Source organism: Coenobita brevimanus, chromosome 93 (genome assembly GCF_032717465.1).
Source record: "Coenobita brevimanus isolate Jiangsu-jjx chromosome 93, ASM3271746v2, whole genome shotgun sequence".
NCBI lineage: Eukaryota > Metazoa > Arthropoda > Malacostraca > Decapoda > Coenobitidae > Coenobita > Coenobita brevimanus.
Genome location: NC_137046.1, coordinates 45,429,796 through 45,447,242, shown reverse-complemented (window position 1 = coordinate 45,447,242; position 17,447 = coordinate 45,429,796). Strand labels below are relative to the sequence as shown.

The window sequence follows — 17,447 nt, the reverse complement described above, 5'->3', positions numbered from 1 at the left end:
AAGATTTCCATTCAGGGACTGTAACGGTGGAATGGAAGAGGTGGTAGTGAAGTTAGTTTTGAATGAATTAAGGGTTGACCAGAATATTTTGTTATCATCTGGATTGTTTAGTAGTTTGTTGGCTTGTCTGTGTAGAAAGTTTGATTTAGAAACATTGATAATAGTTTTGGCATGGTTTCTGATATTTTTATAATAGTTAAAGGCTTCTTTGGTTTTGGTCCTTGTATAAGTGTTATAGGCTATTGTTTTATGTTCTGTTACTCTGGCACAATTGTGGTCAAACCATTTAGGAGAATTACATCTTTTCCTGTATGATGGGGAATGAATGTTTCCATGCCGACTTTAATGAAATCCTGTATGTGGCCCAATGTGGAATTTGCATCTTGGGAGAAAAAGGAGGTCCAAGGAACATCCATGAGAAAATTTGAAGTCCCTCCCAGTCTGCTCTGTCGTAGTGCCATTAATCATCATGACAGGTTCAGAGCAGGAGGGTGTGGTAGGTGTTAAACTGGTGGCTTGAATCAGACAGTGATCAGAGGATCTGAGGGGGGACTTCACTTTGACATTATAATTATCTGAATTGGTTGTTAGAAACAAATCCAATAGGTGGGGATTTTGATCGGGGTTGTCTGGTACGTGGGTGGGTTGACTGACTAACTTGGTGAGATTAAATGAGTCTGCAAATAGCTCACATTCAAGACCAGAGTCATAAGTTCTGGTTGAATAAGCAAGCCATTTGACATTATGGACATTAAAATCACCCAGAATAGTAATTTCGGATGCAGTATTAATGTTGAGGACACTTAGTTGTGAAGACAGAGAGTCAAATAAACTCGGCTCTGGACGGGCATTAGGGGAATGATAAACACAACAGAAATACTTATTTTACCAAAAGAATTTAATTTGTATACGGAGTAATCAAAATGCAAACAATTAAATTTAGTAATCTCTTCCAGGGCAATTTCTGATTTAGCAAGGCAACATATGCCTCCTTTGAGTCTGAAATTCTGAATCAAAATATAACCAGGAAAATTAAATCTAGCTAAATCAGAGGTGGAGCTTACTTGTGTCTCTGTCAAAAATAGCAGATCAGGGGATTCAAACTGGAGGAAATTTTGAACAGAGTTGATGTTGGAGTGAAGTCCCCTAATATTGCAAACGAAAATTTCACTGCACTGATGAGCAGATTCAGGGCGCCGCAACATTGGAGGTGGCACAGTTGCTTGATGATGACCGGGAGGGCCCTGTGCAGACGACCCAGCCCTGCTGGTGGTGGTCACCCGAGAAACCACCGCACTGATTCCCAGTACAGCAGCAGCCATGGTTCTTTTTATGGGGGGGAGGGCATGGATGTGTTGTGGAATGTGTATGATATGTAATAACAAGATCGGTGTTTTTTGGAGAGAGGATAGCTGGTTTAAGATAATGTAATATAAAGTGGATGTGTGTGTTACCACATACTTCTCTCTCCCCTTTTCCTTTGTATAAAGGAACAATTATACCTGATTTCCAGTCCTCTGGAACCCTTCCCTCTTCCCAAGCCAATCTACTCAACTTCCATATCCACTCCACAACAATCTCACCCCCATACCTCAGCATTTCACCACACACTCCATCAATTCCTGGGGCCTTTCCCATCTTGATCTTCTTCATTGCTTCCACTACTTCTGCCCTACTGATCTCTTCCTCCTTTCACTCATCTCTTCTCCTAGCCATTCCCCAACCACTTATACTCGCACTGCTCTCACCCTCTACATTCAACAAATCCTCAAAGTGCTCCTTCCATCTCCTCAATTTCTCTCCCTTCTCCACCAACAATCTATTATTCCTATCTTTCACTTCCCCTACTATATCCCCTTTCACACTGCCTTACTTTCTTTACCTCCTTCCAAAACAATGTCTTACTCTCCCTCCATTTCACACTCAGATTCCTCCCAAATTCTTCATCCACTTTCTTCTTACTCTCCTTCACCAGTCTGTTCACCTTCCTTCTGCTCACATATACCTCTCTCTTCTCTCTCTCATCTTCTCCCCCACCTCTACTCACTAGCCATTCACTATATGCCTTCTTTTGTTCCACAGCTTGTTTCACCTCATCATTCCACCATGCTGTCCCTTGCACACCCTTGCATCTCCTCCTCACTCCACAAACCACCTCACACGCTGCGCATATCTCTTCCGTGAATATCTTACATACGTCTTCCACCCCTTCCATCTGGTCTAACTCATACCTTCCCAATCTTTCTTCCACTATGCTCTTAACTCTGCCATTTTCTCACTATCTTGAAACTTCTCCACTCTTCTCACAGGAGCTGTTTCTTCCTGTCTTCCTCTTCGTCTCTTCAACCACTTTCTTTGCAGCTTTACCTTGGCCATCACTAAGTGATGGTCCGAGACTCCATTCCCCCACCCTCTCCACACTCTTGTATACAACACTTGTCTTCTCATTCGCTCATCCACACACACGTAGTCTATCATTGTCTTTTGTTCAACAAGTTCATCATCCATCATCCTCATTACTCTCCATGTATACCTGTGGATCATCTTATGTTGAAAGTAGGTGTTAGCTATTGCCAACCCCTTACCAGCACAGATGTCCACCAAAGCACTATCATTCCCATGTACTTCAGCTGGCACACCCCACTGACCAACCACTCCATCCACTCATACACTCCCAACTTTGCCATTCATGTCTCTGATCAAAAGCACTCTCTCACTCCTCTCAAATTTGTCCATACATGCTTCTACTCGCCCAAAACTCATCTTTCACTCTTGCCACTCGGTCCTCTGTCGGCGCAGATGCACATACAATTGCCCACGCTTGTATACCTACACAGAACTTTAAACAGTGACTCATGAATGACTTTAAGTGACAAAAATGGGTCTTATTTTATACCAGAAAGTTTGAAACTAAAAGCATTAAGCAAGAGGATTTTAAATTAAAAGTACAGGTAACTGTAAGTATGGACAAGTAAGCATGATAAAGATTATCCAGTAAAATACCAAGCTCTCATACTACACGGTTATTGTTGCTTAACCCCAGTCTGTCTGGCCGAACAAAATAAAATACCAAGCTCTCATACTACACGGTTATTGTTGCTTAACCCCAGTCTGTCTGGCCGAACAAAACTGTCAACCACAGGTAAGTAACTTTCTATGGGGCTAGGACCGACACAATACGGTACATGCACTGTGTAGGTAACTGGCACCCTCTTGTGGTAGATAGTGCCTCAACAGTGTAGGACCATGGTCTTTTTCTGTGGCCAGATGCAGGGAAATATGAAAAGTCTGGCTCCAAGCAAAGGCTGCTTATCTCCACCTAGGATGCACAGTGCCCCCATGTGTATGTTCTACGTTCTGCATAATACAGAATGGTAATAGTGCCACACACTGTACTATGCTGTACAGTACTATATTATGATACATCTTGTTAACATATCACACAACTGTATAGTGCTTTCCACTAAAAATATAAGCAAAAATTTATACATTACTTGGATATACTGCTGGAGGTCTCACCTGTCGGATGAAAGAGTCCCTGAGGTAGAACCGAGGCGCTTGAGTGAGTTGGCACGGCGGACAATGGTGGCAACAGTACGGCAATACAGAGCCTTGGCCAGAGCATCTCGGGTCATATTTGACTGACCAAGCAAAAGAGGAGGTTAGGTTGTATCAGTACACAATATATACAAGTCCTGTGATACAAAGCTGTACAGTACATTGTAATTTGTAATTAAATAAATACTAAATTGACTGCACTAAAATATGGTGTTTGTACTGCACATATGAATTACAGTGCAATGTATTGTATGATGAATCTAGACATATCCACATATAAAACAGAATTCCTGACCACAGTAGTGAATTTAGAACTGTTTTATGAAAATCTATTCACCACATACCATGTTGGCATCACACATGGACTTCACTAGTTGGCCACGAACATTGTGTGTACGTGTAGTAAGACCACGATACAGAGCAGCAGATGAAACACCCAACAATGCAGCCACACTCTGCAAAGGCATTTAGTAATTTACGGATAAATGATGAACATATAATGACTTGAGTCTAGCCAAAAGAAATGTTTGAGATCCTTGGCTAAATGAGAGTAGTACTGAAATTCTAGACTTAGAACACCTTCATTTACTGGTAATGTTATAAACAGTTTTGATACAAACCATCTCCCATTACACCATTTTATCACTACTTACATAACCTGTTTCACTAGACTGAATCTATCCTTACCTGCTTCTTAGTGTTATTTAAACAACTATACCTTCTTCACATTTTTTAAGAAAACAAATGTGATGGTATCAAGGGCTGGTGGCAGTACTGTCAAAGAAGAGAGACAGTAGCCATGTGTGATTTGTTACTTTGGTGTGGGAAGTAATTCCATCTTGTGCAGTGTTTGTGAGAAGTGGGTGCATACGAGATGTAGTGGTATTAGAGGTAGACTGTGAGATAACACTGATTTCGTGTGTGTGGTGTGCCGGGGAGAGCATGTGGAGATTGCCAGGAGTGAAAGGATTGAACTTGCTGGCGGGTCTCTTGAGTGTGTGGAAGAGTTTTGTTATTTGGGAGACATGTTATGTGCTGGAGGTGGAGCTGGAGCTAGCTCTGTGGCTAGAGTGAGGGGTGATTGGAAGAAGTTTAGGGAGCTGTTGCCTCTCCTGACATTGAGAGGGCTCTCCCTCCATGCTAAGGGATCTTTGTTTGCAGCATGTGTTAGAAGTGTAATGATGTATGGTAGTGAGACCTGGCAATAAAGGAAAAGGATATTCACAGGCTCAAACATAGAGAAATGGCAATAATTAGGTGGATATGCAGTGCGTCCCTGAGTGTGAGGTCAGGGGGGCCTAGGTTTATGGTGGAAATGTAGAGAGGTAGGATGGGACTGGAGTGTATTAGTGCTGTGATGAGGAGAGGTAGATTGAAGTGGTTTGGGCATGTGGAAAGGACAGGGGATGATAATTGGGTGCAAAAAGTGAGAAGTGTTAATGTTAGGGGTAGGGTTGTGAGAGGTGGACCGAAAAAGTCCTGAGATGAGGTCATTGAGTGCGACCTCAGGGATTAGGGACTGAATAGGGAAGCTGCCAGAGATTGAGCAGCATGGAAAGCTGCCATCAGGTGACCAAGGCTTATGCATGCATGCATGTTGGAGCCTTCAAAAACGAAATGAAATGACATTATTTAAGCTGCCTATGAATAGCCACCTCAAGAGCTCATACTTACTATACAGCAACTCTCACCTGTTATGACCCCTTATGTATGACTACATTTTTTTTATCTTGCTCTTAATACTGTCAAACAATTTTAATAAGCTTACAGGAAACTTTCCACGGTTAACAGGATTAAGAACAACTCCACTGTCCCCCCTCTCCCTGTGATGAAATCTTTGTATGAGTTGTCCCCGTTATAACGATGAGATGCATTTGGGAAACCCATCATTGAGCCGGAGTATCAGTTGTCCCCTCTATAATGATGAGATGCATTTGGGAAAATCCATCGATGAGCCAGGGTATCGTTAAACGGGGACATTATAACACTGAAAGTATAACAATGCGTTTGGGAACCTTGGGATTCCCTCTCCCACAACAAAGTCCAAAACTCACCCAAATTAGTCCAAAAACAAGTTTCTAGCTCACCTAATCCCCTAAATTGCTTTAAAACAAGTTAAACTAAGCCTTAAAGTAGTTTATAACTCACCCAAGCCCAAAAGCAAAATCTGAAAATCATCAAAAATAAGTCTGGAAAAAAAAATCAAACTTAGTAAACTGTACCCCAAATGACATTGTTCACTCCACCTATGACAAAAACACATTCATCTAAGTCTAAAAACAGTTTATAAATCAATCTAAACACAAAATTAAGTCTAAAATATAATAAAAAACGGTTCAAAAAGGCGAAACCCATCGCATAACTGGGGACTGGCCATCGTTAGATGGGGAAGAGTGTTGATTTTCGACATCACTGATGCAGGGTATCTCATAAAGGGGGATCATATAGCGCGGTATACCTGTACTCTTATTCTTCCTATCAGCAGAAAATTTATTCTGCTTCTAAGAGAAATTATGTCACAGCATACAGAGTGGGGCTAGATAGTGAGGAAAATGAGACTGTGAGTGCATTCAAGTAAATAGGTACTATGATCAGTAAGGATGGAAATTTAGAGGATGAAGTGCTTGAAAGAGGGCATTATGGTAGAAAGTTGTTCATTCACTGAAGGCAGTTATAAGGAATATGAAAGTGCCCATGGAAGTAAATAAAGTTGCTGCATGACAGTACTGTGATCCTCATTCTAATGCATGGAAGTGAAGCCTGGACCCTGCTGAAAGGATACAAGTCAAGAGTGAGGGCAGTGGAAATGAGTTACAGTATTTGAGAGAAGCATGTGAGTGAGTAAGTTGAAAAGAAGGTAGCCAAATGGCAGAGGGCAGAATGATGTGGAGGTGATTTGTTTGTGGCCACCCTTTAAAGGATTAAGGTATATGGCAATAGATAGAACAATAGATAAAAGCCCATTCATAGTGATGGTTTATATTCACCACTGCCAGTCTCTAACCTTAATCTCAGTTTTCTTCAAAAATAACAAACCCCCTATCATCCATAACTCATTTATAGCTGCCCCTGAACCAATTTTCTAGGAGTTCGATCCTTGACTACATGATCTGCCTCCAAACTACTGCAGCCTACCTCAGGTTATTATTTCCACTTTATTATACTATACTCCTGCATTAACTGCATCTTATACTATTCTTTACAACCTACATCAGGACCAGTTAGCAGTTTGGTTGAATCCTTAGCTTCTCCTAAGCATACCCTCAGTGCTCATTAATCTTTCACCCTCTATCCTCAGCTGACTCAGTCACTGCTACTGGGTGTCTACCATATTATTTATCACCGTCATATACTGGTACCATGCCCTTGATTATAAGAGACCCAGTCCTTGGCTGCCTCAGAATTCATACCATTACTGTAAGTCCCCTTTATTGATTTCCTTTTCTGAGGTTCTTATTTGCTTATAAATCCACTGTAATATTTTATGCAGAGAACAATGATCCTAAGGCTCTGACCCTGAAAAACTTGTTCTTTCATAAAGAAAACTTAACAAAAAAGAAAGCCAAATTTAAGATTCACAATTTCAGAATGGAAGGATACATTGCATTTAAATGACTGGAGATCATTAGCAATGGGAAAGACAAACTAAAGAAAGTTCCAGAGATGACCAGCTGCTTATATGAAGGACTGGGAGTACCAGTTGACTCTTGAATTAAAGATCTGGAGAGAAATGGGGTTAGAGTGTGTAGCTACATGGGTTCTGCATTCCCACCATAATAGGGAAGGAATGCAAGGAAAGAGTTCTGAAGAACAATAACCAAAATAGGGAAATACATCAGTGAGGCATAAAAAGATATGCTGAAGGGAACCCGTGAGAGGAGAAGGGCTGGTGATATGAAATGTATTGTGATTCCATACAGTTCAGAAGTGCTGTTTATGAAAAGTCACACCTACAAATGAGAACAACACTGAAAAATTACCTATTAAAATTCCAATACAACCCATAAATTTGATCTGACAGTTTCCCCAGATTACAATACTAATTTTATAGAAAAAACTGCAATGTTGTAGAATGGAAGACGTCCTTGACTTATCACAAGACTGCTTGTTCTTCCTTTGATAGCTACTGCACTGTCCCCTACCTTGAGCTCATGACTGCCACCCTGAATGTCAACCTCGAGGCCTTGGCCCTCAATGAAGGTAACATTTCCTAATAGTAGGACAGCTGCCAATACCCGCACCACATCCGAGAAAGGGATACCCAGGACACCCAGGCATGCTTTCCACGCTTCAAACCTGACCAAGGAGAAGAAAAAAAAAAAAAGTGGGCTTTTGTTAAATAGGAAGGTTCAATATTAGCTGTCGTGTACAAAGCACTACAAATGCTGATGCACACAAAAAATAAGAATGAGAAATAATGGCTTGCAGTGTGGGATCTAAACAGCCTTGTTTATGTGAGCATATGTACAGAGTACTGTACTAAGCACAGTACAGTACAGTAGAACCTCTTTGGTCCGGACCCCTTTAATCCGGACTTCTGTTAATCCGGACAAAATTTAAAAATAATAAGCTCCAAAAATATGTTGAAAGTAATTCTAAAGTCATTTTCAGTATCGGCGCGGAAAGAGATCGTCATTCGTTTAGTCTCGGAGCACGCTAGGTCGCTACATGGGCACCTGTTTAAACACATTCTAGCATTCGTTCCATCAACTAGTTAACCAAACATTTATATTTTTACGCTGTATTTCAATAGTTAATCCTCCTTACCATGCCCCTTAATGCAAGTGTAGCTTCTGTAATGAATAAAGGTGTTAAAAGGAGGAGTTTGCTTACACAAAAATGGGTCAGAATATTCTGCAGTGTTTAGTGATTACTGTAGGTTATTTTTTGTACTTAAATGTGCTTTACTTGTACATCAAACATTAGCTTCTTGCCCATATGGGTGTTATCAATATGCCAAAGATGACAATGTATATTTTGCCTACATAAGTTTTATTTTTATTCCAAATATTACAGTTAATTAATTAATTTATTTTTTTGCCTACACGGGCCTTAGTCACTTACTACAATTTAAAATGTAGGCTAGTTTCTTGTCAAGGCCTTACCTGTAAATTATGCAATACAAAACTATCTTACATGATTAGTTTTGTTATTTTAGTACCGGTATCCTTTCATCTTTTGCAGTTACGTAGGGTTGACATATGCCACATATGTTAATAATTAACAAACATACCATATGTAGATAGAGTTTGGTATGAACTGGAGATTACCCTGATAGTCCGGACAATCTGCTAATTCGGACAACCCTTCCCCCCACATAGTCCGAATGAGAGAGGTTCTACTGTATATACTATATGTACTAAAAGAATCAAATCTCACCTGCGTGCATCCTCAGCCTCATCCTGTCTCACATCCCCTTCACTCAGGTACCTCAGTGTTCTCACGCTATGCCCTTCCAAGTGTAGTTTGGCTGGAGATTGGAAACAATTTACTATTAATGAAATGAGTTAATTTTATCTTTAATTTTTTTTCTTTAATGGTACTCTCACATCCAACATTATGCAGTACTAAGTTTCATTATACAGGTATTTGTACTGCATCATCACACTCTGATACAGTACTAAAGTATAAGTCTGTTTCTTATATTATCCATAAAGTGTGAATATGAACTTTAAAACATTTGATCTTTAGTTAAAACTTTTCTACACAAGTTTCTTCAACCCACAGTAATTCTAGCCATAGTTATTTTCCATTAGAGTACAGTAAATCCTCAGTTTTCGCGCCTAACTGGTTCCGTGACAGGTACCGCGAACTGTGAAACTGCTAAACTTGGGGCATTGAACCTATGGGAAATAGGCTAATTGGTTTTGATTCCCATGCCAATTCCCGTATATGCAATGTAAAATTTACTGATCACATCTGAAATGAAACTAGTATTAGTACAAAGTACATAATAGTCAAGGAAACTCACTTGGGAGGCTAGAGTGAGGTGCTTAATGGAAGGGATGGGGGCATAATTTCCGAGGCAGGTGGTGAGGCTAACTTGTCACACTTCTTCCTCATGCTTCTCACTGTTGACTCAGGAATCTTAAACATTTTACAAATAACTTGTTACACTTCTTCCTCATGCTTCTCACTGTTGACTCAGGAATCTTAAACATTTTACAAATTTCAGAATTCTTAGCACTGTGCTCTATCTGCACCACAATTATACTCTTTAACTCACTGTCATACACATGCTTCTTAACACCAACACAGTAGTCACATTTCACTTTCCCCTTACCTTTCTGACTTGGCAGTTCCGACCTCTTACCATCACTTTTCTCACCCCCAGGACTGCCTCCCAAACCTCCAGAGCAGCAGGAAGCCATAGCGCAAGAGTAAAACCAGGAACATGAGTGGCAAGGCACAGAAAAAAAGACACAGGGAGCAGGTTTAAACACACAACGCGCAGATCATAGTGGGTCTGCGGCAATGGCGGCAAACAAGTGACGATCACTTTCCATGCGCGCGGTTTGTTTACGTTTTCTTGCTGCACACGGACGGGATTTTGGCGCCAAACCTGCGGTTTGGGAATAGTTGCAGGCGACCGCTAACCATGAAGCCACAAACTAAGATGTCGCTAACTTGGAGGTTTACTGTACTTAATGGCTGAGGTCTAAAATACTTGGTTTGACCACTTTATGTCCTGGAGAGGGATGCCTTCATGCAATGGCACTTTGTAACTAGGCAGTGCCCTTCAACTCCTTCCCTTGGTGGTTAGCATACTCATCTCACAGTTGAACTCCAAGTCTATGGTATGAGACCAAACCAAGGCAGACAAGTAAAATGGGTGTTGGTTATGTGTGATAGCAGTATTTCCTTCAACATACTGTACTTGCATGTATTCACATATTGTTGTTTCTAATGATGGCATCAGTAAACAGACTCTGCTACACACACACACACACACACACACACACACACACACACACACACACACACACACACACACACACACACACACACACACACACACACACACAAAGATAACCACTGACACACTTTTTTAATTTGCATTACTTTTCTACTGGCACTCCTTCCCCATTTGTGTTTTGCTAGTATGGGGAGGGGTTATTTCTGGCTATTACTCTCTCTCTTAGGAGAAAGTCTGGTTCCACAGTAGATTTAATATGGAAAGATATAGCTAAACATACAAAATATATAGATACAGGTGCTCATCTACTATATTGGAAAAATAGTCAAAGAAAGAATAAAGCTCTCAGAACAAATAAGAACATAAAATTACCTGCAGTATGTACATGAATTATCATACACTTCATGCTACTGTACTAGCCATGCATATTCAGTGGGTCAAACACCGCCCCTCACAAAAGAAGATCAAGAGCTTGGAATATTCATTATCCACTTAGCTGTGCTCAGTCTGTACATTCCTAATATTACACTGCTGCTTCTTCACAGAATAACTTCACAAATCATATGCAATACCCTAAACTCTCTCCCTGATAAATTTATTTCAAGTAGTTACAGAAAGGAACGGTCGCATACATTCTGTATTGTTTGCTTCCTTACATTTTATCTAAATCCCTTTATGCTTGCAATGCACCTTTTATGCCCCCATATCCATGAAATTGCTGCAATTTAAGCTCATTTTCAAAGATTTCTCAGATCACCAACATCACACTGTAGGTCTTATCATTAGTAACAGAAAAGAATGTATGCTATCTCACCTCGTTCCTCTTGTGTCAGTCCAGCCAACATCTGGTAAAATATGTGATAGTTTTTTTCATCTGGAAGCGGTCGCACTACGCGAGTCTGATCAAGGAAATAACAGTGGATCTTCGTACGGTACAATGCTCCATCTGTTACCTGTACTTCAATGAAGTGACCCTGTGCAGAGAGAATGCACAATCAGTAGTGCCTTACTTGCTTAGAGTAAAAATTACATTTAGTTAAAAAAAAAAATCACCTTTCAAATACCATTCTCAGTGCAACAGCAGTGGACTGTTCCAGTTTTTACTGTTTGTCTGTTTATGACAATGGTAAACCACACATCCTGAGTTCATGTATGACAAGGTGACTGCAATAACAAGATCTCCTTGCATATACAGTATAGCATTCTAGTTTAGGTGATGAAATTCCTGCAATGTAACCTTCAGTTCTACCTTTAAAAAATCTTGTACATATCCAATGTTATGCTACAACTGTAAATTAAAAAGAGTCATTATTGCATTGATGTGCAAAATATAACCATTGTTCTCTACATTATCAGAAGTTCATTTGTCAGATACTGGTAAAAACCAAGATTAATCATGAGTACAGATATAGTTAATGGTACTCACTATACGACTAGATTCCGAATTGGACCTTGTCTTAGCCGAGCCTAGGGAGCGGAGGACAGTAAAGGCAGCGGCCAAGTGCTTGAAAGCATCTGTTTCTGGCCCACCTCCTGCCACATCAAAGAGCTGGCGCAGCAACAGCATTGATGTGTAGGTCTTGCCAGACCCGGATGCACCTGTCATGTGAAAAACAACCAGGTTGTGATCATACTAACCTATGAGAAGTATTTGCTTGGTCATTTTTTTTTTTTTTTACCTTATGCATCCAACTGATGGCCCATTCCTTGAAGCCAAGCAGTTTCCTTACATGGCTGTAATGAGGTGTATAAAAGCCCACACTGCCTAGAGGCAAATCGGGGGATCCTCTCTTTGGCTCAGTGGTAACGTGCATGTGTATTAAGCACGAGGGCCCAGGATCAAATCCTGGCCAGACCAGTGATTAATTTGTTAAGTATCAGTTTGCTCCATTACATGGCCATCACCTTTACGTGTCAATACTTGTCACTATTATCCATATCATCCACTCACTTGATTTAATAATGCCTAATTCTTCCTTCACCTTTATCATTCTATTTTTGTATCTCCCTTCCTCTCTTCCTTCTCAGTATCCTTCCTGTCACTTTTTATTACTCTTCATTCCACTCCAGGTGGCTTTACACTAAGTAACAAGCCCAGTGGTTTCCTGTGACCCAAGAAACCAATTACAATTACCTTATAACCTGATCATGAGGTGAAGTGTAGCCTACTATGGTGTCCCTGTCAACTGGGTGGAGAGGTATAAATGCAGCCTCCACCCAGGGACCAAACCTCTATACCTTTCCTTGTGCAATCCTCTGGCAGGGAACGGTCAGTAGCAAGGGAACATTGGTTCGCTGCACAGGACAGCCCTGCAGTGCCTGCCTGTGACTGATGGGTCTGCTCAACCAGACAGACTAACACTGATTAACAATCCACCATCCACACTGAATACAGGCTAGAGTTGTCGCATTCAGGAACGGTATAGTGATGTTAACACTAGTCATGTGAAAGATTAAAAAAAAATTCTTAATGATACTTAGATATCCAAAATGTTCTCTAGCACAGCCTGACTTTGAACTAATGTCCTTTTGGGTAGCAGAATTTAATAATATTGCCAAAAACACACCAGTAAGAAATTAGTGATGCTAGCTTTCTGTATAACATCCTGTATTGTACTTTATTAGCTGCAACAAATGATATCACTACAACACAGAATATTACCCATCACAGTGTATTCCTGTATGCTGTTACATTAAACTAAGTTACCACACACCTGAGAGGATAATGGCTTGGGGATAGCCGGTTTCACTCTGTTGCCGAACAGCTTCATGGACCACTCGCAGAAGGTGAGGACTTTGCACTGCTGCCCGGGTTGATGTGAGAGTGAGAGCATTACCAACCTCATGGTAAGGGTTCACTGACAGCAGGATGGGACCCACATTTGTCTGATGGCAGAGGGGAAGGGTGGAAAAGTGAGAAGAATGGAGATAAAATTAATAGGGAAACACTGCAAGAAATTTATAGACTGTAATGGGACAGTTAAGAGAGGTAAATAAAAAGAGGAAAAAGACTAGGACAATATGGGGATAGAAGGCTAACAGATGGGAAAAATAATCATTTATTTATTTACCAGTGATTACTGTACTTTTAATAGGCAGTAATATAATGATAATAAAGCTAATTCAAAATCACTATGCAATAACCATTAAAGTACTCGTGACTTCCTCTCTTGCAGATCAAGTATGAGGTTCACAATCTTATGATGATGGAAAGGGAGAGAAAATCATTGAAAAACGATGATGGATGGGTAGGAAAGACTGTGGAAAAGGGTAAAAAATGGAAAGGGAGATTGAGGAGCAGGAGGAAGAAGACAAAGGGAGACTGTAGAAAAGGGGAGGTGGAGGGGGAGGGAAGAATGTGGAAAAGGAGAAAAAGGAAGGGATAGGAGGAGGGAGTGAAATAGGGGGAGGATGGGGGCATGGGAACTGTGGAAAAAAAGGAAGAAAAGAAAGGGAAACTTTGGGAAGGAAAGGAGACTACGAATCAGGGGGTAAAGAGGGTTAGGGACTGTGAAAATAGTGGGAGAAGATGGGAGACTGTGGAAGAGGGGAGGATGTAACACAGTAGAGAAGGGAACAGGAAGGGGAAGATGGGAGAAACCGTGGAACAGGAGAGCAGTTAGGGGGAGGAAAGATTGTGGAAATGGGGAGCTGAAATCAAGGAAAGACTATGGAAAAGGACAGGGGAAGGAGAGAACAGTGGAAGATTGGGGGGTGGGGGAGGATCAGTATGGAAAAGAAGAGGGCGTGGCACTGTGGGGGGAGATGGGGTGGAAAGACTACAAGAAGGAAGAGGAAGAAAAGGAGGACAGAATGTTAACATGGAGATGGGAAGGGGAGACTGGAACTGGAAGAAGGAGTTAGGGGAAAAGGAATGGGGAGACTAGAACTGGAGGAAGGAGTGAGAAGAAAAGGAATGGGGAGACTGGGGAAGAGAAGAAGATTGGGGAGGAAAAACTGTGGAAAGGAGGGGAGAAAGGGAGGAGAGATTGGGGAAGGAGGGGCAGACTGGGAAATGGGGGACGGTAGGAAGGGGACGCCATAAAGAGGGGAGAGGTGGAAAGGAAGAGGAGACCATAAAGAAGGGAGGGGCGGAAAGGAAGAGGAGACCGTACAGAGGGGACAGGCGGAAAGGAAGAAGATATGGTGAAGACAAAAATGAGTAGGAGAAACTAAAATGGGAGGGTGAAAGGGAGAGCAGAATGGGAAATGATGAAGGGAGGGGAAACCTGGGAAATGAATAGAGGTAAGGTAGGAAGGGGAAGAGAGACGTGGAAACGGAAGAGGGGAAAATGGTAAAAAGAGTGGTAAAAAAGTGGAGAAAGAGAGGGGAAACTGGGAAAAAGAAGGCACTGTTGAAAAGATTAAGAAGGGGGAAAAAAGGAGAAGGGACGAAAATAAGAGTCTTAAAAAATGTTTGTGACGGGGAGACGATGAGAAAGGGTTGAGGACAGGAGGTGAGTCTGTGGAAAAGGAAAGGTGTGAGGGGCAGAGAGAAGAGTGTGGAAAAGAAGAGGAGAGGAGTATGAGAGGGATGTCTGGCTGCGGTGGGAGGGTCATGAAGACGGCCCCCTCCACTTCACCTCTGACCTCTCATCCTGTATTCCTCCCCCCCCTCCATGTCTTACTCTACGGACCCTCTTCGTAAGGGGGTTGGAGAGGTATGGGAAGGGAATGGGCGTATGGGAGAGAGAGAGAGAGAGAGACTGATAACATACTGACAAGTGAGAGGGGAAGGTAACACAAGGGAGAGGAAATTGTTAGCTCAATGGAGAGAGAAATGAGAGAGCAAGGTGGAAGTCACAAAAAGGAGAAAGTATAGAAGTGTTTATGAAGGAGGGTGAAATGGTGTGGGAAGGGTCATTACTGAGTAGGGACAGAAATTCTAAGGAGTCCTTTTGTTGAAAGCACCACTCCAGGATACTGCGTCGGGCAATAAACGGGTGATAGACAGGAGGCCACATTCGAGGTGGCATAGGAGGCTGTCAGCATGTTATGCTGGATGTTTTTAGTCCGACTTCTCGTTCTAAGAACACCAGCATCTGAGCGGGGTCTTCTTTCCGGACCGGAAGTAAAGCACCCACAAAGGAACAGGACATAAAAACCAGGCAGTATACCTTAACACATCTATTGTCTTAATTCCTACACCGTTACAATATAAAACAGAGAGGTATTGGATATACAGTAGACAGGGACACAGAGTTTGCCTTTAACACCAAGATATACAGTTACACTTGAGACACAGTACTCTGCATGTACACTTAGGTAGTTAGTTATAATATCGTGATACCCTTATTTCGTCTCTAGGCAGAATTAGTATTATATAAATTGAGTCCGATGCACTGGAGATGAACAGGGCCAAGAGTCAGTGGGGTGAATGCTACTATAACCAGACAGGGTGAGGATTGCGACGCTTGATGGAGTCACTTAGTCGCGATGGCACTTATTCACAGACTTTTGATTCTTCTGCGCACCCTAATCTTGGTTCGCAATTACTATAAGTTCTCTTATCTGGGACTCAGGCTATTTTCTATTCTGCCGGGTATCGGACTTCAGTAGGTTAGTGGTAACTTTCACTGGTATTATTCTGGCCCTCACTTTGTCACTGTTCACTGTTATCTTCCCGTCTTGACTGTTCATGACACAATGGGCGCTAACGTCACTGTTTACTTGTGTTTCCTGGGTATGATTCACTATGGTGTCCGGACGTGAGGGTAAGGCCCTAGGGGGAGCCTTCCAGCAGAGGGCAATACACTGCCCGCAGAGGAGTCACTGCCCGGGTCCTGGTCGTCGGTGGAGTACAAGGAGGCCCGCCTGTCTGGGGGCTTCGACCTGGGAGGAGGCCCTCGTACTGGAGCCTCGTTGGTGGGGTGCAGGGAGGCCCTCTGGTCTGGGGGCCTCGACATGAGAGGTGGCCCTCGGGACTGGGGCCAAACAGCTGTAGGAGGTGGGTCTGTCGCCTCTGGCTCCGTGGGGAGAGAGAGCCTGGGTTGCCTTCACCTGGAGGCTGCTGGTCAGGCCTGGGGGTCCTAGGACTGCGGTCGCCTGTAGGGGAAGGCGCCGACAGGGGTGAGCTGCGGCACCGTCTCCGTCGGGTGTCCGGCAGGAGCAGGGATCTCCCAGGGGTAGGCGGTAGGACCCGGATCAGGCCACGCCACCACTCTGGCAACACCTCCGGGGCAACACTCCCGGGTGGTGACAAAGGGCGTCCCACGCAGCCGAGAGGGAAAGGGTCGGCCGCGCAAGGGACTTCCTGCATCGGGAGGGCCTTCAGAGCCACGAATGAAGGGCGTACAGTGGCCGCTCCTTCCTCGTCACGTACAGTGGCCGTGAGCACGGTTTCGTGACTCCTAGGGCTCACAGCTGAAGGGCGTACAGTGGCCGGTCCTTCCCCCACATGTACAGTGGCCGTGCTGGCGGTGCTGCTCCCGAAGGAGGAAAAGGCAGGAGAAGGGTACACGGAGTCCGTGCCCTCTCCAGTATGTACTGAGGCTGTAGCCTTGGGTCTGCTTACCCTGGTATGTACCGCGGCCGTAGCCGTGAGCCTACCTGCCCTATGAGAAGCAACTGAAGGGCGTACAGTGGCCGCTCCTTCCCCGTCACGTACAGTGGCCGTGAATGCGGTGTTGCTCCTGCAGGAGGGAAAAGCAGGAGAGGGGTGCACAGAGGCCGTGCCCTCTCCAGTACGTACTGAGGCCGTAGCCGAGGGTCTGCCTACCCTGGTACGTACTTTGGCCATAGCTGGGAGCTTGTCTACCCTTAGAGAAGCAACTGAAGGGCGTACAGTGGCCGCTCCTTCCCCGTCACGTACAGTGGCCGTCGACGCGGTGTTGCTCCCAGAAAAGCAGGAGAGGGGTGCACATAGGCCGCGCCCTCTCCAGTACACACTGAGGCCGTAGCCGAGGGTCTACTTACCCTGGTGTGTACTTCGGCCGTAGCCGTAAGCCTGCCTGCCCACCCTTTGGGAAGCAAC

At 43.2% G+C, this 17,447-nt stretch overlaps 1 protein-coding gene across 1 annotated transcript in view; it reads right to left on the bottom strand.

Annotated features, from left to right (window-relative positions):
- dachs (unconventional myosin-IXb-like dachs) overlaps positions 1–17,447 on the bottom strand; it is a 302,449-nt gene that overhangs the window by 36,058 nt on the left and 248,944 nt on the right. The window contains exons 4-10 of the mRNA XM_080282541.1: positions 13,189–13,360; positions 11,901–12,073; positions 11,289–11,448; positions 8,938–9,028; positions 7,701–7,854; positions 3,903–4,013; positions 3,520–3,641 (exon numbers count right to left, since the gene is read on the bottom strand). Of these exons, the coding sequence (XP_080138667.1) occupies positions 3,520–3,641; positions 3,903–4,013; positions 7,701–7,854; positions 8,938–9,028; positions 11,289–11,448; positions 11,901–12,073; positions 13,189–13,360 (983 nt within the window). The remainder of the gene's footprint in view (positions 1–3,519; positions 3,642–3,902; positions 4,014–7,700; positions 7,855–8,937; positions 9,029–11,288; positions 11,449–11,900; positions 12,074–13,188; positions 13,361–17,447) is intronic.